The following is a 19,776-nucleotide window of genomic DNA, read 5'->3' as shown; positions in this document are numbered from 1 at the left end:
TTCATTTCTTTATTTTGTATTTATTTATTTATGGATTATTTACACATTAATAAAATAACACCTAAGACAACCTTAGAATATTGTCAAATGTTATGTTTGGGTTTATTTGACATTTATTTGCACAATTATTTAACTAGAATCTATGATTCGGTTCAGAATTGAGAATATTTCTTGTTCAGATTAAAAAAGTGAGTTTTCCATCATGAGAAAAATATTTTTTTCCTTTTTATCTTTTTTATGGCATTGAAAATGGCATCAAATATTCCCCAGGGTATATTGATATCCAGGTTAAAATTGTAGAATCTTGACAACCCTAACTTTCTTTCCCTGGTCTGTACAATTATCCTGATTCTTCAAAGTATTACAGTGTGTTCCGTTTGACAGATGCATATAAATCCAATAGATTGTGATTCTAATGTTACAAGAAACGGGGTGACGAAGACATAAGAAAACTTTTGCACAGCTCTTTAAAAAAAACATACCGCACAACATGGTAGCTGAATACATTAATTATTTACTTTTTAAATCTATATTAAAATTTTTAAAGTTAGGAAGTTCATGCCTTTTTAAATAGTTAAACTCCTCAATAAAAAAAAAATACTAGTTCTTTAATTCTTATTGGAACAAATCTACTTCACCGGGTAACCTTTGGATTTTCTCTCTGATTGTCAGCCCTGCAGAAGAAGCCAGAGGAGATTAATCGTCGCTCTGCTGACATGTGGAGCTTTGCCATCTTGCTGTGGGAGCTGGTGACCAGAGAGGTTCCATTTGCAGACTTGTCCAACATGGAGATCGGCATGAAGGTCACCAAAATTAGAGCTCAGTGGATTTCATTTAGTAAAACAAGATAAATGCAGATGGAGAAATGAATTAAGCTTGTATGTGTTGAATTTCAGATTGCTTTGGAAGGTCTGAGGCCCACCATCCCTCCTGGCATCTCCCCACACATATGCAAGCTTATGAAGATTTGCATGAACGAAGACCCGGCGAAAAGGCCCAAATTTGACATGATTGTGCCAATTTTGGAAAAAATGCAGGACAAGTGAAAAACTGTAACTCTTCTCCTTTGTCAAACAATTTCAAAACCTGGATCTTTTTTAATCAGATGCTACTTTGACTCTTGAAATGGTGTTTTGGTGCTTACCAGTATTGCCTTAATCTCTTTATCGCTACATTCATCTCCTCTGAAGCTTCTGAGAGGGCAGCAGTCACTTCTTTTATACATGTTTTTTTCTTTTTCAATTGATATGTCATGTTATAGTTTTTGTCATGTATGTCTTTGCAGGAGTTTGGCTGCTTCATTTCTTAACTAATCATGTGGATGAGTACAATCGTTTCCTACTCACTAAACAACCTGTGGAGATCACCATGACGATATGTTGTATCAGACGGCTGGATTTCAGCTTAATTCTGTTCAAAATGTAAATTCTGTGGTTGACTTATGACTTAAAATAACAGATTATCCTGAAAAAAATACATTACAGGAAAAAGGTGGTTGTTTCTGTGGCAAAGAACTGTATTCAATGAGCAAGCATGCCAAACATCAGAAGTTAGCTGATTGCCTGAACTTACAAGGTTATGCATTTGAATTCATCAGTATTGGCAGTTTAATGCAATCATCCTGCAAGCAGTTTAAATAAAAAAAAAAACTTTTCTTTTTTCCTTTTACTGGGGCAGTGACTATGCACCAAAATATTTTTGGGAAAATGAGTTCAATAGTGCATCACAGGATTATTTTTATCTTCTTGCAATCAGTTTGTAACTGAATTGTTTATCATGGCTTTAAAATGTATTATGTTCTTGTAATCTAAATTCTATGCCTCAGTTTTTTATTTTTTATTACCCATATATTTGAGCAAAAAGCAGTCAGCTGCTGTTGGCATGCCAACAGCATGATAAAAGTGTTGTTTTCATGTTGAATGCATTAATATTTTACTCTCTTAAAATGCCTTCAGTTCTCTGTCATAAACCCTGCATGAAATAATTTCTTCAGAAACTATTGCTACCACTGGGACATTAAAACGCAGGGTTTATGTCTTTCAAAGTATAATTACTGAAACTTTGTTATTTTGAAATGTCTAATTGTCTCTGTAATTCATTTCACCAAACCTCATGGCTGGATATCTTTACCTGCATCTTTTCCGTGCCTCTACCTGCTTGCTTGCTTGTGCTGAATCACATGGTTGAAGCCAAAATTAAGAACGAATAAGAAAATTGTATGTATTTATATATAAGTATATTAAAGATGTGCAAAGAATCTGAATTTGTTGTGAAATTTCAAATGACACAGAAAATTATCAATTTATGTTGTAGAACTGACTGCTCATAACAGAGTATGTACATAGTTTAAAGGAAAGGTCCGGTCAGCAAAGAAAAACCAGTGGCTCATTATACCTAAAACTAATACAATTTAATAAATGGTTTATTGAATTTAGCTTTAATCGGTAAAAAACAGCAGGGGTGCCATAAGCTGATTTAGCAGCGACAGACAGCTTTACAAGAAAAACCAATGGGACTAGAAACAATGAGACCAGACACACCTGCAATCAACATCAATTATTTTAGATTTTGAGAGGACTTCACCATTGAAATTTGTACGAGCCATAGTTAGTGACAATGCCCGCGTGCATGGCAGTTGGATGTTGTAATACAATGGGTAAAAGTGAAAAAACATTTTTTTTTTCACCTTTCCGATTCATGATCCACCACGAGTTCATCCTTGGATTGCCAACTTGAAGAGGGAGGATTTGCAATCAAACTTCTGGCCAGAGAAAAAACACGTAATATGCAGCCAAGAAGAATCTTTTCAAGATGACTTGTATAATAGCGCGTTGTTACAAACACCAGATACAGCACTGGGACTTGCTCAACAGCCGATACCGCACTGTGACATCACAAACCTGTAGGTGGCAGTAGTGCTCTTTGACAAACATGGATGCCTCCAGTGAAGCACATTGAAAAGAATATTACTCTTAATAAAAAACACTTATTTATTGAACAGTATGTAATAATTTTATATTTAAAGTACTTATGACCAGACTTTTCCTTTAAATATGAAAAAGCAAAAGTAGTCTCCCTTTTTAAGAACTTTATTTCTAACTTTATAACCACTTTTTATGTGATTTACCAAGACATTTGAATCAATATGAACTAGAAGGAGGGAATAAATTATGGTTTTATTAGAAAGGACTAGGAAGCTGGTCAGAGATGATGGTGAGGTGGATGATGGTCTAAATACTGGAAGAAACTGCAAGGTAGATGAGACTGGGATATAGGTTCAACTCCCTGAAGGATAATATCAATCATAATCAACATTATTAATGTACTAAATAAGAACTATTAAGGAGCTTTTAAGATTTCATTAATTTTTCAGAAAAACATTTGGCTCCCATCCGCTCTATAGTAATTATAAAATATCGATTGGTTCCTTTTTTATATAATACCAGTTCAATTTTGGTACTTTTTATTATGACAGTTTTATTAGTAACCCTATGGAGATTCAATTCTCCTTTAAATGCAAACTACTTTGCCAGATCAGAATTGAATCTCATTTAGAACCACTACTCCTAAACCAACCAACAATTGTCTTTTAAAAATTATTTCATACTCATATTTATGTTTTCCCCTCCGTCACTTAAACATTTATTTATTCAAATAAAACATAAAATGAAAATGGACAACCAGGTATTTCTCCCCTGACGTCTTCCTAGTGAACTATGCAAGGTGTCTCCATAGGACAGAGAACTGCAGCGGCGGATTTTATTTCCTAAAGTAGCAAAGAATAGCTTTGATATTTAACCTCTCCTCTCTGTGCCTGAGGGCCGTTAGTGGGCTCGCGCCGTGACGATGGTCCGTGACGCAGGTTCGTCGTCCTCCATCACTAGCCGAGCCCTGACTGAAAACATCCAGAAACCCAGCGAGCCAACACGACCCATGGAAATATGTAGTTAATTTACAGTGTTTGTCACATTTATATAGCAGGAGGGTTTAGTGGACTTGGTAAGTCTACTTTCCTAATATTAGTTTTGATGAATAATTCTTGCCGTAGCCGTTTTGGAGCTATTTTTTGTCTACGTTAGCCAGCTAGCTAGGTGAGAAGCTAATGTTAGCCTAGCAAAGGCGGATGGCGATGATGGCGGATGATGCCCGTTAGTTCCAGCTGCGGCGATGGAAAATGGAATAGCAGCAACGTAACTTAAATGTTGCATTCAGTGCATATATGCCACATCTATAATTTTGTCCGGGGATTGCTGTTGTTTTTTATTTGGTTGTATTATCTAACCCGTAAGGGATCGTGTTGACAGACGGAACCTGCTGAAGTACGTTTGTTATTGATCAGTCACTCCATCAATGATAGTAACCCCGGTTAGCGCCTTGCGTTAATATGTCAGTGAGATACCGACTTCGAAGTAGTTAGCAGTGATTTATAATAAACGAGTTATCTGTGACAAGCGGCACAATCCATCTTGATATATTTATTCATCAATAGCAATTCGTCCGCCCAACTACATAATATTCAATTATTCTTAAGTTGTCCAAGTTAGATTTTGATATTAATGTGACAAGGGATGCCTGGTTTGTTTGAACAGGACTTAAAATATCGGGGAATATTGAATTATAAATTATAAATAATTTAGTTGTTAACTGTGAAGCCCCTTTATATTATTTAATTATAAAACTACTCTCTTTTGAAAGTCCAAAGGAACAAACAGGCAAATACAGAATCATTTTTAACTTGACGTCTAGAGTTAAATGTTATGTTATTTTAGAATCTTGGAAACATTTAATACATGAAACCTATCGAAATTACTGTTTACCTGTGTTAGAATCTAGAATAGTTGTTAAAAAAAACAAACAAGAAAAAAACATTCAGCTAAAAATATTAATTATTTTAGATTTTATTCTAAATTAACTGCATCAAATTTATTTAATAAATAAGTGTGCTTCTTTAAGACCTTTGCTGTCAAGTTCAGTATTGGGGTAGGCTGAGTCTTTAAAAGGATAATATCTGGCATATACCTTTCTCTGCTAAATGTTTTCTGGGAAGTTGTGCCTGTTAGGATCTTATTTCTAGGTGTTATTTAAGACTTCTACCGTCTTAAATTGGCTCTGCTTTTATCTGCTTTTGTTTTGCAATCTAAACTATTTCCCTTTGATTATGGTGAGATTATCTGTTTTTGTAATGGTACATAGAAGGAGCTTAAACTTTCTGTTTCCCCTTTGTTTTTGTTCTACCTAAGAAATTTGCAACAATATCCATTATGGGCAGCCTTAGCAATCCCCTTCGGCAAACTATGACAAAACAAAGATGATTCCAGGTGGCTTCCTACCAGATCTTCAAATCGTCTTTCTCCCGAAGCATAAAAATGCCCTACTTATAATGGCAAAAAATTACTTTATTTGTGGGGGGGTTTACTCATCAGTATTTTCTGACTTATTTATTTTTGTACTTTTTTTTTTTTTTTACCTATTTACATTCTGGCCCTTATGAAAATGTGTAATACAATCAATATATGCTTACTTTTTTCCCTGCCATTCTGCTGTTGATGGTCATAACCTACAGTTAAGTAAGAAATTGTTCAGTCCATTTGCTGAATGAGATTTTGAATTTTATTTTTTAAATTATATTTTAATTGGATCACAATTTTTCTTTGGACTGAATTTAATAGTAATGTTTTTTTTTTGGCCTAGCTAGTTCTGACTTGAATCTAATGGAGAGCTATGGGGGATCCAAAATAATAGTGTAGGGCTGAAACAATTAATCAGATTAATCGATTATTAAAATAATCGTCAACTAATTAGAATTAATCGCTAACTGGAATGTAGAGACTCTAAAACATGCCTTTAGTGACAGACTGACCCACCTTGAGTAGAAATTATACCAAAATTGTAAAAAATAGAATATAAACATTTTGCATTTAAAATAAAAAATCTTTTCCATCTGTCAGTATGCTCTATTCAGAACTTCTCAAGTGGAAAAGTTTTAGTTTCACCTGGTTTGATCTCAAATAAATTATTTTTTGCTATCTGATTATTAATCAGAAACATAATCAACAGATTAATCGATTAGCAAAATAATCGTTAGTTGCAGGCCTACTATTGGGCGAAGGCCAGATGGCCTTACAGCCTCCAAGGTTTTGTTGCCTATGTCCAAAAAAAATCTCATCACAATATTAGTCCAGGATGGACAAAGCCTGTTGGCAATCATAGTAAGTATCTGAATAGTTTAATGCAGATTTAGGTCTTTATTGATTGGTTTTAGATCATTTTTGTTCTCTTTTATACTGTAAATCTACAGCATTTATGTTTAACAATAAACATGGATAACCTTAAAACAGCGGGCTGTATTCTGTAAGGTTTTTTTTCTTCTACATTTGATCTTGATAATTTTCGACGCTGTCAGCATTTTCGAATCCAGCCTGTTTCATGACACATAGAGGATAAAAAAAATGAAACATAGTGACATTACTGCACACCATTTATCCTTTTTTAATGCACTACGTCTCCCTTTCAAAACAGCCTGATTGAAGCATAAACATATTTTTTGTAACACATGTTTTTCTTTTAAAGTACATTAACTTTGTAGAATATTCTTGCGTCTTTGTGCCTCTTTGATTTAATTTTAATCACTTAAATTATATTGAATATATCTATCTTCAGTTTAGCTAATTTTTCATTTCCAAATAAAAGCCTCCATACCAAAGACTTGTTGGCAAACCTGGCTGATAAGGCATTCTCAGATGAGTCTGATATAAGTTCATAAAAGTTGGTAATATCTTATGTGTACTTTAATAAATCCTTGATTTTATCTCCACCAGATTATTTGGAAGGGAAGCTACCATGGGTGGTCACGATGATGAAGATGTAGCGTATGTTGTTAATAAACAAAAGCAAGATGAAGAGCTGAAAAACAAGCTGAATGAAGGCACCCTCTGGTGTGACCAGGAATCCATCGGCAACAATGCTAAGCGGGTAAAGGAAGGCCGAAACCAGCTCCGCAAAGTAGCTGAGAACCAACAGGATCAGGACCATAACTGCAATATCAACCAGAATGGTAACGGGGAAGACTTTCCTCTTCAGAACATCACTCAGGAAGAACAACAAGGAAATGAGGAGCAAACAAAATCTCCCAAAATAGCTATGACACCTGGCCTGAGTCAGGAAGAATCCAAGAACATCCTGAATGAGCCACTACTTATCGACACTCTGGAATCTGAAGAAGAGAAAGAAAAAGAGAGAGAAGAGGATGATAAAGAAAAGGATAACAATTCTGAGGTGCATGAGGAGACCACAGATGGAGGCTCAGGAGAGAAACCTGTGGAGCAGAGTCCCGTGGAGACCTCCAGAGAAGGCAGTGTTGTGGGTAGAAATGCTTGTCTCCTCTTCTCCAACATGAATGGGACCCCAAGTGACGAAGAGCCCAGCTGGCCTTCAATGTCTCAGGACAACTCCGACAATTCTCCAAATGGGAACAGAGGTAATCTGAAGAACATGAGAGTGAATCTTATGTAAATCATCCTATATCACCTGTTTATGATCATTTTTAATGTCCTAGTTTTATTCTCCCCATTTTTATTTTGTTGTTTAGAGTGTAAAGCTCAAACCCCAAACAAAAACATTTAAATAGGATCAGGACATTAACTATGATATCAACTAACATTTATCCATAAGTGTCAGTATCTCAAGGACTTTCTTAAGGCATACTAAAGTCGGGCATACACTGCGTGATATTTTCAACCGTTGGTCAGATTTGTCAATCTAGAAGAAGAACAACTCCTCTGTTTGCACATGCGCAGTGCTTGAGGTTCTTGTAAATTTGCTTGTGGCTCTGCTTCAACAGCACGATTTGCCCACTAACACCTCACCACGGCCGACTGAATTTCAAACATGTTTAATTTTCTCCCAACCTTACAATTCCTGATTCATGGTTAGTAGTGAGATCTGATTACCCCTCGTTACCCCCTGTATACTACATGACGGCAGACACATGATGACTCTGTCACTTGGTACGATCGAAAAAATTCTCGCACGACTGGAGAATCGGCTCGAAAAGGGCAAAAAATCGTACAGTGTATGCCTGGCTGAAATCTCCTTTGCATTTTACTTTATTGCAGACTTTATGCATGAACTGTGCAAAGCTTCATTATGAGTATGATTATCTTCTCCCTTTAATGTCATAAAAAAAGATGTATATATTTTTTATTTTTCATGCTGATGGTTGATCTAAAGTCAAATTGCAACTAAATACAAAAATTGTGATTTTTTTTTTCTTCGTTTTCCACTGCCATTGGCATATTGAAAACATAAAAAAAGTGTTTTCAGCTTTAGTTAGCTAGTTTATCAGTGTTGAGAATACATCAGAGAACAATAAATGACTGATGTCACTTTGAACAGTGGACGCCCATTGCATTGGCTTAAATAAAATCTGGATTTTCCTAAAATAAAATCTTTACAGCCAATTAAAGTGAATCAATTTATCAGCATTTATCACCCAGCTCTACTCCAAAGTAAGATAAATGTTGAAGATTGTTTGTCTTTGGTTTACGAACAGCCACCCAAACCCCTATAGAGTAATATCTAATGGTTACGGCATTTTATACGAGCGTCCGAATGTCTAGTAGATGAAAAAGTTGTGAACTCAAAATGTTGCACAGTGCACTTGGAAAAGTAGTGAGCATCAATGGTCACTTGGCGAGCATCATGTGTTTTGTTATGGGGAAGGGGGAGAACAAAGAGGGTGCAGGCAATGTGGGAGGATCCCAAAGTCAGGTGACCAACAGGGAGCAAAACCTAGTGATTATCTGTCCAATTGGTCAGTTATTGAGTTTACTATATAGTCTCTGCTCTATATAGGGATTGAGAAGTTATGGTTTAAGGTGGATGTTCAGACACAGCCCACCTAAAGATGAAATATCCTATCAACTCACACTGACATCATACTGCAGTGGTTTCAGTGTCATGGGAGCAGAGCCCAGCTAGTGCATAGGAAAAAAAGCTAAGCTTGCAAACCACCAATTCACCTTTTTACAGTTTATGTCTTGACTGCTGGTTCTTTAAGCTTAAATTAAAAGTCACTGTTTTACCTCCACTAGCTAGCTAGCTTAACAACGTTCATCCAAGGGATTTATATTACTTTGTTGTTGTTTTTTTCCTTTTTCTTCCTGTGGCCATATTAGCATGTTCGACATCTTAAGTAATCTGTTTTTTAATTGTTGAAATAGGACTCTGTGAGCTAAATACTCTGCATCATTCCCTTTCTTCTCTTTCAAAATAAAAACCTCTTAAAAAGGTTCGCCTAGCCATGCTCACAAATCTCAGATTGTAGATCCAGAATATGCTTTATATTTTAGTTTACTCTTTACATTCTCAATGTTTGTTTTATTTTTCCTTTTTTCTGTAGAATCCTTCTGGGACTCCAGTGCGTTTGAAACGGACACAGACCTGCCCTCTGGGTGGATGAGGGTTCGCGATACATCTGGCACATATTACTGGCATATTCCCACTGGCACCACCCAGTGGGAACCTCCTTCGCCCTTGGGTAAAGTTGGCGACTCCATGATGTCTTCTACAATGTCACTGGAGACCACACCCTGCGAGGAACCTGAGGTGAGGGAACCTGAACAGTTTGCCTGTTGCCTAGGGGGCTAAAAATATAATTGTGAGTTTAATAAATTAAGTTATATTTGGTAGGAAACTTGGGCTCAGCTTTCCAGCACAGATGATGGTGGTGATGAAGGGGAATTGTGGAAGGTAAGAGACAAAACCCAAGTCACAATTGTTTAGAAATATCCTCCCAATTTCTTAGTGTGGTTATTATATTAGTGACACATTAAATCTGATAAACACTTTATTTGGAGATTGCGTAAGTGGGCTAATTTCGGCCAGATTGGTCCTCTTGAGCATATGATCTGCTTTAATAATGGGAGAAATGGCAACATGTATTCCTAAGGTTGTAGTTTGGTGTATTTTAAGCCACATTTGAAGCAGTTCTGTAGTTACTTATACCATTTGGTTTTCCACATCACTGCTAATGTAATCAAACTGACTCATTTTTGGTTTTAGGCCTTTTTTACTGTCTTGAGCGGTTTTACACTTAGGCAGACAGCCTGACATAAATCCTCTTGTCTTTGTTCAGGAGGAGGGAGAAGCTGCATCTGATCAGAGTCTGAAAGAATTTGAGGGAGCAACTCTACGCTATGCATCCATCAACTTAAAGTATGTGGAAGTTTTTTTGGAAAATGACATCTGACTTAGCCTATTGTCTGTGTGCTGCAGTTTGTAATCTTTTTCTTCCACATTTTCTTCTGGTTTTGTAGCTACAATTGCTCCCAATCAGAGGAAGAAGAAAAACGAGCTCCACAATGTACAGATTTAGAGACTAAGGTAAACGTCATTTTGGTATTTCTCTCCTAAGACATGAGAATATTTCAATTAATCAGCTGTAATGACGTGTTAGTTTCTTGCATTAACTTGTAACTTATCAATGATAGGAAAGTAATTTAAATCCCTCTGGATTAATGTAAAATGCTGCAGTTGCTTAGTAGATGAATAAAAAGGAGCAGAAGTTGTTTTGGGCCTTGCATACAGACTTAAACATGGTTTCAAAATTTGGTTGGGCCAATGTGAAGAAGTAGATTTTTACTTTGTCGCCAACCAAATCATCTCTTTAATTTGGGACCTTGAAAAAAACTAGATTTGTTTGAGAAATGTTAAATATTTAACCAGAAATAACAAAAACCAAAAACGCTAACAGGACATAGTAGCATACTTTTAAGTTTTTCTCATCAGTGACATTTTGTCTGTACTCAGTGTTTTGCAGTGCGCTCTCTGGGTTGGGTGGAGATGTCCGAGGAGGATCTGGCACCTGGCAAGAGCAGTGTGGCTGTGAACAACTGCATCCGACAGCTTTCTTATCACAAACACAACCTTCATGACACGGCAGGGATCTGGGGAGAGGTGAGCGGATACGCCTGTCTTCTTCTGCCACTTTTCCATCAACGTCCAAAAATACATCGCAATGAGTTATATTTATTGAAAAAAATTTTCTTCTTATTTAAATTTGAATCTTGTATATAAATGTATTAATAATCAGGCAAAATATTTTCTTAATAAGGGCTTAGAGTTAATGAAAACCCAACATTTGGTGTCTCTGAAAATTTGAGTATTGTAAAAGAATTATTTAAACAGAAACATCAAGCTACTGAAAATAGTTTTACTTTTTGCATCAGTCATTGTCTCAGTGTGGCTTTGGCATGCAGGGTTCAGTCTAATAGAAGCCCAGGTTGATTTGATAGTGGCCTTAAGATAGTCTTTATTGCTCCTCATAACAAAAGATTCTCTTTTGAGTTAATGGGAGTTTAACTGACCAACCAGGCACAGTACCACCATGGTCACAGTGATGGCTTTGGGTTTATTTAGAGTTTGGGCAGGTGCCAAGTCCTGTTGGAAAATAACATACTCCTGATGTTTCTGATTCCAGCAGCATTTCTCAGTAGGACTTGTCCGTGTGTAGTCGCTCTTGATGCAAGAACTCTAGCCTCACTGCATTCCCTGCTAATTATGTGCACTTTGAATTTAATTTTTTTCAAGGCCTCGATTATTTGGTTACTGATGCATCTTTGCTTTCACTTTAACTTTCTATAAATAGGAAATATTTTTTGAGCCACTGTATTATGTTATAACAGGGGTGTCAAACTGGTTCCAGAAAGGGCCGTGTGGCTGCAGGTTTTCTTTCCAACCCAGCAATAGCACACCAGACTCCAGTCATCCCGTCAAGTGAGTCCAGTCTTAACATGATGACTTGATGAGATGAATGGAGTCTGGTGTGCTATTGCTGGGTTGGAAAGAAAACCTGCAGCCACACGGCCCTTTCTGGAACCAGTTTGACACCCCTGTGTTATAAGCATCAATTTTGCAAGAAATACAGAACTGAATTATTTCACTGCTTAACGAACCTATACATTATGAGAGTCATTTTGTAAAATAAGGGACAACAAATATTAAACTTTTTCTCAATATTTCAATTTTTTTTTAGCATTACAATTTTTTTCATAATTCATTTTTTTATAAGTCAGCTTTTCTGATCTTTTAACAGAAAGTAGTTGCACTGCTTGTTTTCAGTTTATTTAACCAATTCAAGATCAATTCTGTCATCATTCTATATTTTTTAAGATAGAGTCCAAATCAGATTATTGCTACAAACTGTTCAATCTTGTTGCTCTTACTAAGTTTCTTCATTCTCTTACAGGGAAAAGACATGCTAATGGTTTTGGAGAACGACACAATGAACTTGATCGATCCTCTGGGTCAGACCCTTCTTCATTCTCAGCCGATTGGCAGTATCCGTGTTTGGGGCGTCGGCAGAGATAACGGAAGGTCAGGCTAATATGAAATGTTTCTATTATATTTATGTCTTATATTTAGTGCATTATTTGAATTTAAAACCCTGGGCAGATTTGATAGAGTTGAAAATATTCTTCACATTTAACTCTGCTGAAGTAATCAGATAAAGATTAGTGTTTGTTGATGGTCTTTCTGACTTTATAAACAGCTTCAGTTCTCATTTGCTAGTGTTCTTATTTCTTTCTTAGTCTCCATTTTGGTACTCTTTAAAAAGAAGGCACTGTGGGTGTCTATGATAGGAACTGCTTCGTATGTTGACTTTTCATGCTGCTGCTGCCCTCTGCTGGATGGCTTTTATAACTGCAGTTAAAATATATCACTAATCTTTTGCGCCACTTGTCTGTCTGACTTCTAACGGCTGTTTTATATTTTCTTTCATGCTGCTTTTTCCATCATTTACAGGGAAAGGTATTCTTTATTAAATTCTATTTGGAAATTAGATGTGTTGTAGCATTTATAGCTAAGGTGCTTTAACAAAAGTGAATCTCAAAGTAAACATTTAGCCACTTGTTTCACCTGCAGGGATTTTGCTTATGTGGCTCGAGACAACCTCACTCAAGTGTTGAAGTGTCATGTTTTCCGCTGCGACTCACCTGCCAAGAACATCGCCACCAGCTTGCATGAGATGTGCTCAAAGGTAAGTGGCTATTTTGGCTTAATTTTGAATTATTAAGTTCCTTCCTGAAAGTTATATACTGTCATTTTGCTGTAGATCATGATGGAGAGAAAGACTAATAAACCAGGAGTGAGCAGACTTTCCTCTGACCCTAGTAAACCTTTTGGCATTGAAGGTAAATGTCATGTTGAAGTTAAAATTGAAAAACTTCAGATAATTTTAACATTTCCTGTTTTATTTAAATGTTTCAACTAAGTAATAAAAGCTTTTCTACTTTAACAGAGTTTCCTGCTCCAAAGAATGAGCTCTTCCAACGCTTCCATGTTTATTATCTTGGTTGTATACCAGTGGCCAGACCAGTTGGTAAAGGAAATTAGATTATACATTTCTGTTATTAGTAAAATTTTTACAGTTATTTACTGTATAACTTTGCTTTTCATGGTTTTGACAGGAATGGAGATATTAAATGAAGCATTGGAGTTTGCAATGGCTGGCAGAGATAAAAATGACTGGACTCCTGTTTCTGTCAATGTTGCCCCAGCTACCCTAACTATACTTTCAAAAGAGGTAAAAAAAAATCTACCTTAACCAACAGATTTTGTCCATTTTCACATTTGTCTGCAATGTGTTTTAAAGGGTTCATAGAATGATTATATATGGTATTTGGTACCTGTCCTTAAGGTCTTTGAATAGGGTGTGTAACGTTGGTTGGGCTGAAAATGGCATATTTGCTGTTCTATGAGCCCTAATGCAAGCCTGGTTTAAAGACCTAGAATAAAACCACAGGTTTTCTTCCTTTTATGGTATGCCCATGAATATTTAGATGAGCTGTGTGCTGATTGGTTACTTTACAACGAGTGAAGCTGCTGAGCAAAGACTCATCACAGCAACAAGCATTCACTAACTGAAACATCAAAATATTGATATGGTAGGGTGACCAGACATCCTTGTTTTCCTGGACATGTCCAACTTTTCATACATATTTAAAAAAATGTCCGGAGGGAATTTCAAAATCGTCCGGGATTTTGGTTGACTACAGTGTAGCACGTAGTCTAAACACACCGGGCATTCGAACCGAGCTATCAGCTCCGGGGCTGGTCTGAGAACCCCGGTGGACAGGGGTAGGGAGCCAGCGGGGGACAGAGTGACCAAACCCGACCCGGTAACGGTATGACTAATAAGAAACATACCGTTACCGGATCGGGTTTGGTCCTCCTTTTCAGAAACCCAAAACTGGTCACCATAGATATGCTAGCATTGCTATCAACAGCTTAGCAACAGAATAATACTTATAGCTTGCATTTTTGTTGGCCTTACGGTCGGAACAGCCCCTCATTTCAGTAAAGGAAGTTTAGCAAATACTTCTTTGAACTGTCCAAGATTTTGAAAGCTGTCTTCCGTAAAATGCTTAGAGCAAATGAACAGCTGAGCATCAAACTTTGCAGGGACCTGATACACAAAAATAATCCATGCCTTTAGAGTCTTCGGATTCTTGGGAAGACTGTGAAAAATGTTCCCTTTTCTCTGTGCAGCCTGGAACACTGCATTTACCCCAGTTGTTCTGGCTCATTTTCAGTAAAGAAACTGTCTGCTTTGTAATTCTTATAGAACTAAACCCACTGTGGGCTAAACGGCTAAGCTTGTGTCTTACATCTACCTCTATTCATGTTCTTGGGCCAGTGAACCAGTGGGCTGGTCTGTATGTCGATTTCGGGGCACAACAAAAGTACAGGCCAGAACCAAATAAGGCAAAACCCCTGAGTTTACGTCAATTAGGGGCTTTGTTTGAATTTGCCCGTTTTATGGTGAATTTCACCCACTGAACTATCATTATTCATCTATGACAATGTAAACTCGGTTTTGCATTCTATGACCCCTTTAAAATAGAGTTTACTCACTCTCACTCAGCTTTGAAGTTTAAACTGTCAAGTCTAAGTGCAAGTACTAATCTTATAATGTTTCAAAACGAAACCATGATTTTATTGGATATTGTACTCTTTGGACCTGTAACATTATTGATGCTCTGAATTCTTATTTCTTTTCATATGTCTCTCCTCCAGGATGATGAGGTTCTTTCAGAGTGTAGGGTGCGCTTCCTGTCTTTTATGGGAGTTGGACAGGATGTCCACACTTTTGCTTTCATCATGGCTGAAGGTCCCGAGGAGTTCACCTGTCACATGTTTTGGTGTGAACCCAATGCGGCCAGTCTGAGTGAGGCTGTGCAAGCTGCCTGTATGGTGAGTCAGATGAACAGCAACAGAATGACAGAACGGCATTGAAGGAACCATAAAAGCCTAGAACTAATCGGAATCTGTACATAACTTTTCATTTATCTGAGTAGGAAGAAAAGGTGATATTTTTAATTATATTTTTGAACTAGGCAGTTATACAGCTATCCTTTCCCTCCTCGCTGTCTGCTTATTCCTGCTCACTGACTGTTACTAGTGGATTTTATTTTGACTAATAAGAACATTTTAAAACTAGTAGGACTGTCAAAAAACAAGAAAATTTGGGACTGGGAAATGTTATTGATTTTATGGATATAAGACATTTTTGTGCTGTTTTTTCAACCCCAAAACAGAGCGAACAGAACAACAAGATGTTATTTACCGATGGTAGTGAGAACAGATGGGTAGATTTTCATTGACTACGTTTTCTCTGTGCCTTTAAAAACTCAGAAGATGACTAAAATGAGAACTCTGGAACAATTTAAATTCAGAGATATAATAAAGCCCAGCTGCTGCTCTATTAAAAACATATCTTGTTTTGGTCTGCTTTTGATATGAATAATTAATTACCACTCATGGCAGGAAGAGTAATTAGATTGGGTATCAACAGGTTAAAGGTTTAACATCATTATTTATCATTTTTTTCAGCTTCGCTACCAGAAATGCTTGGATGCTCGCCCGCCCAGCCTGGCCTCCTGCCTGCCCACTCCTCCTGCTGACTCTGTGGCTCGACGGGTTAAGAAAGGGGTGCAAAGTCTGCTGGGCACCTTTAAGAGCTACAGGTCAGGTTCTCAGTCCCCATAAGCTGAAGCAAGGATTGTCTGTCTGTCATACGCAGAGATCCTGTCACAGCCACCCCTTTTCACCCTCACCAGTCCTATAAGGATTCCGTTTCGCCTTACGCCTGTCTCTCTTGTCTAGTCTCTAGTGTGTGAAGCAGTTTGTGGGGGAATTGTCAGAAACATTTCCTTTTTAGTTTTACTTTTTACAAACTCACGAACCGCTCACATGAAACGTTTTCTTCTTTCATTGAGTCTGCCGCTTTTGTGTCGTTTTTTTTTTTTAACCAGGATCAATGCTACGAATGTCCAACTCTAATGTAATATATATTTTACCCACCGACACAAGAATCCCCTCACTGAAATGCTCAGTCTTCTCCTCCACAGTACCGTTCTCATCTAACATTCCTGCTTGTTTACTAAAAGCATCACTAATTCAGCCATCAATTCATTTCAAAGATCCTCACACTGATTTTATTTTTTCTCAACCACAGAACTTTCTGTACCAGCTTAGGGTGTCATAATTCATGTGCAATGTAGTCATGAGTCTCCCAAACAATGTAATTTAGTCTTCCAACGACTTGCTTCATCCTCCATCACATTGCGAACAACCACTGATTGAATTGTAGTGTACTCTCTTTCATTCTGCATGAACATTTGCAATCTCAGTGCTAGTGTGCAATAACCAGATGTTTCTGTATGATGTGATTAGATGACAACCATGTGTTAATTTTTATTCCACGTAAATGAGCGTTTCTTTAAAGATTGAATGTGAGGCTTAATGGAACAACAGAGCCATGATGAAAACCATTATCTCATGATGATGATAGTAATAAAGATACAAACTCTGGGTTTTATCACAACTGTTTACCACCAACAAAAAAATAAATAGTACTGTATAATCTCACCATGAGCTGCATGTTTTGATAGCTTAGATAACTGCTGTCTGGAGCAGTGTAGTGCTCAAGAGCCATCAGTGTAACCTATAAATATCTCTTTTTTTTTGTGTTCCTGTATCAAAAAAGGAGGCGAGAGCTGATGTGGTGATTTTTGTGTTGCATAGGCATGTCACTTTAGTCAGTGGTTAGCATTAAGCTAGCATTAGAGAGTTAAACCTTCTGTCACTTATTTCACATTCAGATCTCATCAGGTCAGTGAAACCTGAACTGGCTTTATATTTTCTATGTGTTTTCGGCCTCGGCCTCTCTGGTTAATGTATTTTATTTTTTATTCTTTCTATACACTAAAGTGTAAACACTGAACACAGTTAATACATTAATGCATTCAATTTAGTTTTTATAAAGACTACACTAATAGCCGAGCTGTATTTTATCTTTGTGTCTGTTGTGAGTGATCAGTACTGTATGTAGCATAATAGTAATGCTCATCTCCAATGTTAAAAATGCAGTTATAAGGTGTTTTGGGCAGTTTTGAACTCTACACCCTTTAACTAATCTGCCATCCAACTCATGTTATGATTAAGAAAATGATTCAGATCTAAAATTATGTAAAGTAATTGTGTCAATACGCAATCATTTTTCTCATCAAAATAATGTCCCATTGAGGGCCCAAACTGCCACCAGGCTAAATGCTATCGATCTTAGCAAATAATACAGATATAATGGCTGAAACATGATTTAAATGCATACGTTAAATACATAAAAAATGTTTGATTATTTGAATGTCTCAGCATTTTATAGTAAATCATTAATTAATCATGGAAATCCTTGATTAAAGTGTTAAAAGGTACATAAAATCATTTTATAATCTTCTGGTGCAGTACATTATAATTATCCTATCTCTCAATCAAAGCGACTCTAAAAAGCTGACATTGTTCCAGACGAGGTGATTAGCCTGCAGATAAGCTGCTGGGCAGAATAATTTGCTGTGCATTCTGTCCACTGAGCCTTAATGACAGTTTGAGAGGCAAATATCTTCATTTTATAACTTTACATTTTCAGCTGTTTAAAGGCTTCTAACTCATTGTAGTTCTTTTCATTTCTATGTCCAGTATAAAAAGACATGTGTACAAGAATGAGAAATTAAAAGAGTACAATGATTCTGCAAAGAACTCGTTAAGTTTGCAAAGAGTGATTTTTCATTTTTAAGACCAATCCTGGACCTCAGTGTAGAAAACTAACCATCCAAGATGGAAGTTGTGATTGAAAGTTCTTCACCTTCATGGTGAGTTTGTAAAGCTAGGAGAACTAGGGATAGACTTCTGAGAACTGCATCTTCAAGGTGCCACATAATGGCGCTAAATGGAAAAAAATAACTAGAGACCTTAAACAGTTTCTGCGGTTAAGCTCTCTTTCAGCTAATTCTGAAAAGGAGAAAGAAAAAAAATCAGCTATCACCTTTAGCTAAACGGTCATAATAGCTTATCCCTCTCATCTCAAGGTACCTATTGTAACATGACCTAAGCTTTCTGATATTTCTTTCCTCTGTTTTATTACCCTGGGAAAAAAGGGTAATAAATGTTTTTTAATCGGTCAGAACCAACTTTCCATCCTCTACAACTGTTAACTTCTATGACACTCACCCACATTTTGTTACCTTTGAGTGAACACAGCTTTGAAAGCATTAAAGTTCTTAATTTTAAAAACCATTGCAAAGCTGATTGTGATTTTTAAGGGCTTGAGAGTTTCAATATTTTTAGTTCAACTTTTTTAATATGAAGATGGATGCTCTATAAACTAGAGAAGCTCTCAGAGTGCACACTGCCCAGCAGCAAATTTTGCCCCATATTGTGACTAAAACCTGAATATGATCTGGATCATTATCAAATTTCAGTGATTTGTTACCCTGGTAAAAAAAAATAAATAAAAAATTATCCATACAATCTGTTAATGTTTTCAATTGATCCTGCTAATAAACCAACAACCTTCCCCTTTCTTGTGTTTTTGTCTCCAGTAAAAATACCTGCTGAGCCTGTCAATTTACTACTGCCACCCTCTGGTTTAGTGGGGAACTGCTTTTTTTTGACAAATATCCATATCTTGCAAGGTTATAAATTCAAAAATCCATATTATGATTTGCTCATTACCAAAATCTAATGGATTATCTTTTGCATGAGGGACACCTCTGATTAAAAACATCTAATAAAAATTAAGATCCATCCATAACTTATAAGTTATGCTGGACACAGACAGACACACAAACTCTCCTAAAAACAAAACCTCATCAGCAGAAGTAACAATATCTTTGAAGACTGGATGAACCGATACATCAGCGGGCAATATTTTTTTTTTTATTATTAAATGGGCATCTGCTGATTTAATAAAAAAAATAAAAAATAATTAATAAAAAAAAGGTGCATGCCTTCACCAACCAGCCAGGTTTTCTGATCATGCAAGGCACATACATTGCATGCATTTCTTTCAATTTGCTCTGTTATTAATATTTTCTTTGATTAAATATGATTTTTTTTTTCAAATTGAGACTTGTGTAACATTTGTTATAAATGTATCATTTTAATCATCTGATTGGAGATGGAGAAAGCAATATGGGTCTGAAGAATCAGCTGCACATTCCTGGTATCACCTGTACTGATGTCCAAATAATCGGCATCGGCCTTATAAAAAAACAACCTGTATCGGTCGCTGTCTGGGTGTAATGAAAAATGGAATGGAAATGATAAACACTGAAATGATTAATGTGCTGTTTATTTCAGGTGTTCATGGTTTACTTATTTAGTTGGGGCTTTTTTTGAAAGATAACGCATTTATTTAAATACTGAGACATTTTTTAT

At 36.5% G+C, this 19,776-nt stretch overlaps 2 protein-coding genes across 4 annotated transcripts in view; both read left to right on the top strand.

Annotated features, from left to right (window-relative positions):
- ilk (integrin linked kinase) overlaps window positions 1–1,653 on the top strand; it is an 18,813-nt gene extending 17,160 nt beyond the window's left edge. Inside the window, exons 12-13 of the mRNA XM_015397710.1 lie at window positions 673–803; window positions 897–1,653. Coding sequence (XP_015253196.1) covers window positions 673–803; window positions 897–1,046 — 281 coding nt within the window. The 3' untranslated portion in view covers window positions 1,047–1,653. The remainder of the gene's footprint in view (window positions 1–672; window positions 804–896) is intronic.
- Window positions 1,654–3,840: 2,187 nt separating this feature from the next.
- apbb1 (amyloid beta (A4) precursor protein-binding, family B, member 1 (Fe65)) lies at window positions 3,841–19,324 on the top strand. Of its 3 annotated transcripts, XM_015397703.1 has the most exons (15): window positions 3,841–3,999; window positions 6,819–7,477; window positions 9,401–9,606; window positions 9,691–9,750; window positions 10,136–10,215; window positions 10,317–10,383; window positions 10,810–10,956; window positions 12,248–12,375; window positions 12,805–12,810; window positions 12,925–13,039; window positions 13,115–13,193; window positions 13,301–13,381; window positions 13,470–13,585; window positions 15,079–15,255; window positions 15,895–16,110. In XM_015397703.1, exons 2-15 carry the CDS (start codon window positions 6,841–6,843, stop codon window positions 16,048–16,050), a joined length of 2,055 nt encoding a protein of 684 aa, XP_015253189.1. In that variant the 5' UTR covers window positions 3,841–3,999; window positions 6,819–6,840; the 3' UTR covers window positions 16,051–16,110. The 3 variants fall into 3 exon arrangements, with proteins under 3 accessions (XP_015253189.1, XP_015253192.1, XP_015253190.1); XM_015397706.1 differs by lacking the exon at window positions 12,805–12,810; XM_015397704.1 differs by lacking the exon at window positions 3,841–3,999 and having other exon boundaries at window positions 6,841–7,477; window positions 15,895–19,324.
- Window positions 19,325–19,776: the final 452 nt, after the last annotated feature.

This window comes from Cyprinodon variegatus, unplaced genomic scaffold, assembly GCF_000732505.1.
Source record: "Cyprinodon variegatus isolate N-32 unplaced genomic scaffold, C_variegatus-1.0 Scaffold882, whole genome shotgun sequence".
In the NCBI taxonomy this organism is placed as follows: domain Eukaryota; kingdom Metazoa; phylum Chordata; class Actinopteri; order Cyprinodontiformes; family Cyprinodontidae; genus Cyprinodon; species Cyprinodon variegatus.
Note: the sequence above shows the minus strand (reverse complement) of the source record. Positions and strands in the feature narration are given on the sequence as shown.

Bases quoted from the DNA above. Each gene is read 5' to 3' on its own strand.
- apbb1 (XM_015397704.1), top strand. From the start codon at position 6,841: ATGGGTGGTCACGATGATGAAGATGTAGCGTATGTTGTTAATAAACAA. The intron at 10,957-12,247 runs GTGAGCGGATAC...ATTCTCTTACAG, and splicing joins CGGCAGGGATCTGGGGAGAG to GGAAAAGACATGCTAATGGT. The intron at 13,586-15,078 runs GTAAAAAAAAAT...TCTCTCCTCCAG, and splicing joins TAACTATACTTTCAAAAGAG to GATGATGAGGTTCTTTCAGA.